At 48.6% G+C, this 2759-nt stretch overlaps 1 protein-coding gene across 1 annotated transcript; it reads right to left on the bottom strand.

The window, feature by feature from the left end:
* Positions 1 to 6: 6 nt before the first annotated feature.
* On the bottom strand, positions 7 to 884 carry LOC128276727 (congested-like trachea protein; the record flags this gene model as incomplete). Its single annotated transcript, XM_053015185.1, has 1 exon — positions 7 to 884. A coding segment is annotated over exon 1 (701 nt), but the record flags the coding sequence as incomplete, so codon positions are not given.
* Between the last annotated feature and the right edge of the window lie 1875 nt (positions 885 to 2759).

Below are 2759 nucleotides of genomic sequence, written 5' to 3'. Positions count from 1 at the left end.
CGCGACTTGAGCACGTCCGCCGGCATTCCGATCGCCCAGTTAGCGATGCCGGCCATGCCCCCGGCAAAGATTGTTCCTAGCAGTGCGACCGACGCGTCCAGTTTGACGCCCGGTGCCGGTGCCAGCGCTCGCTGAATGTACTCGTACGTGAGGAAGTACATTCCGGACGCGGGCACATCGCGCAGCAACGTGGCAAAGGCGCCCTTGTAGATGCTACGCATGCCACCCTCGGCATACAACTGCTTGGCGCAGTCGACCATGCCGCTGTACTTCTGGGGCGTGTTGCCTCCCTGCTGTATCTGCAGCAAGCATTTGATCCGCTCGCCTGGGGCCATCACCGTCGTGGTGAAGATTCCGGAAAAGGCTCCGGCTGCAAAGAGCTGCCCGTACGACAGTTCCTCGTCCGGCGTTCGTTGCTGTAACCGTTTGCCCACGCCGAACCCGAAGAAGCTGACGGCAAAGATCGGAGCTACGCCTGTGATCGGGGCCGACATGCCCTTGTACAGGCCCCGGAAGCCCTCCCGAGCGATCGTTTTCTTAGCACAGTCCAGTGTTCCGGCGTACAGCGGGGCCTGACCCGCCGCCGGAAGCGGCATCGTCTGCAGGCGCACTTTGATCGTGTCCAGTGGATGGCCCGCCAGCACCGTGCACACTCCTCCGAACCCTCCGGACAGGAAATACTTGATCGGGCTCTTGTTTTCTGACATGTTGGCAGTGTAGTTTCGGGGTTCTGCTCCTTTCACTCTTCACCACGATCCGATGCGATGCTCCCGAGTGGACGCGCCGTTGCCTGTGTACTGTCCGTGCGCCTGCGGATGATGGTGTGTTACGGAATTCGGATAACAAACCTTCCGAAAGGGTGCGTGAGGATGAGAAAGGATTGTCGCTCCGATCGGCCAAATTCTCCTGCGGGTCCAAAGGGCAGACAAGATAACCAAAATAATGTGTGTCAAACCCGATCAGGAAAATTGTGCAATATTCGGGCGTCGCATGCAATGCCAAGTGGGACTCGCATACGGTTTGGCCACACAGTACCGACCCCATTTAAGGCTTAAGTGGCGAAATCCGTGCCATATAGCCATATATCGTGTCTGGTGCTTGCCCAATAACACAAGCCAAACTCCAAAAAATCTTAAGCTGGGGCCGCACGAAGCGTAAAACCGAGCGTAAAATAAAATTATAATGTCAAATCGTTTACGCTTATGTCAAAAAGCTTATGGGTCCGCGGAGACGTAAAACGAAGCGTAAAACTGAGCGTAAACACTGTTTGCAAACACTTTGATTACAAACAGAGAACAATGTAAGTTTTTATGCTGTAAGTTCCCAAGGAGCAACTATGTCCGTTTTAGTGTCCGTTAGACAGTCCGTTGGACACTCGAGGAGTGTCCATTGGACAGTCCTTTGGACTGTCCGAAACAGCGTAAGTGGACTCTTTTTCGACACCAAAAAGGACTCATTTTCGTCACATGTCAAAAATAGCTCATGCCTAATATTCAAAATTATTATAGCAAACCAGTAAAATTATTTTTCATTATTTATTTATTTCTTTAAAAATACAAACTTAGTTCGTTACCACGCGACGAACGCACATTGTGCTCGTCGCCGGGTTCACAATATTAATATCGCGAACGTCGCCGGGTTCACAATATTGAATATTCAACAACTTCAACAACTTCAATATTCACGCGTTGAATTGCTGGTCTGGTGTCTACAAAAGGGAAAAGATCACAATGATAGAATGGTAAGACAACCTTGCGATTATTAACCATACCCGTGGAAGATGTTGCGTAGCGTTCTTGGATCACCAATCGTTCGCTGGCAGATGCTGCGCCCATCGTCCTCATTAAATTCCAAGTCATCCAGCGCTTTGTATACTAGGTTCGTTGTTTCGAATACCGACACAATACAGACAAGCCGTGGTGTGATCGCTGGCAGATATGTTCCAATTACGCGAAGCGTCTTGTTCCTCCGCGAACTGTTATCCTTGTCCGGTTATTCGTCGATATTGCAGGGGACACATTATAAACCAACACAACCTGTAGTCTGTACTGTACTTTTACCAATGAAACTGAACATCCTTCAGGCTAAACAATAAGCGACCAACAAAACAACACGATACGAATTAAACTGACCCGTCGTCGCCGTCTACTGCGTGTTTGGCAAACACACATCACACACACGGTACGATACACCGTTCTAATGTAAACAAACAAGTCTCACAAGCCATAAAATAAGCGTTGTCAAAACGGTCAGCTTTGAAGTGTCCTTTCTGCTGACGATACGGGCTCTAATCGTCGTTAGAGTGTCCCTTTTGCCGACGACCGGACTGATTTCGTCACATTAACGACGACTATAGTCCGTATCGTCGACAAAAGGGACACTCTAACGACGACTAGTGTCCGTTTTGGTGTCCGTGTCGTCGGTGCGCCGACGATTCGACAGATCGTGGCTCCTTGGGTTCTGTGCTGGTACAGCAACATAATCTAAAAAAACAGAAAAAAATTATTCAGAAATCAATTTACCTCTTCGATTTCTATTTTTTCGGGCCAAAAAACACGAATCTAAACACGTTTGATATTTAAACATTTTTATATTTTAAGCCTGCCACACGAAGCGTAAACGATTTGACATTACACAGGTTTTTTACGCTCGGTTTTACGCTTCGTTTGGCTTTACGATTTTGGCTGGTGCAAATTGGCTGGCACAAGCTACAATCGTAAAAACTTACGATTTCGGCTGGTGCAAATTGGCTAGCACAA

Source organism: Anopheles cruzii, unplaced genomic scaffold (assembly GCF_943734635.1).
Source record: "Anopheles cruzii unplaced genomic scaffold, idAnoCruzAS_RS32_06 scaffold02242_ctg1, whole genome shotgun sequence".
Taxonomy (NCBI): Eukaryota; Metazoa; Arthropoda; class Insecta; order Diptera; family Culicidae; genus Anopheles; species Anopheles cruzii.
This window is presented reverse-complemented; position numbering and strand designations above follow the sequence as displayed.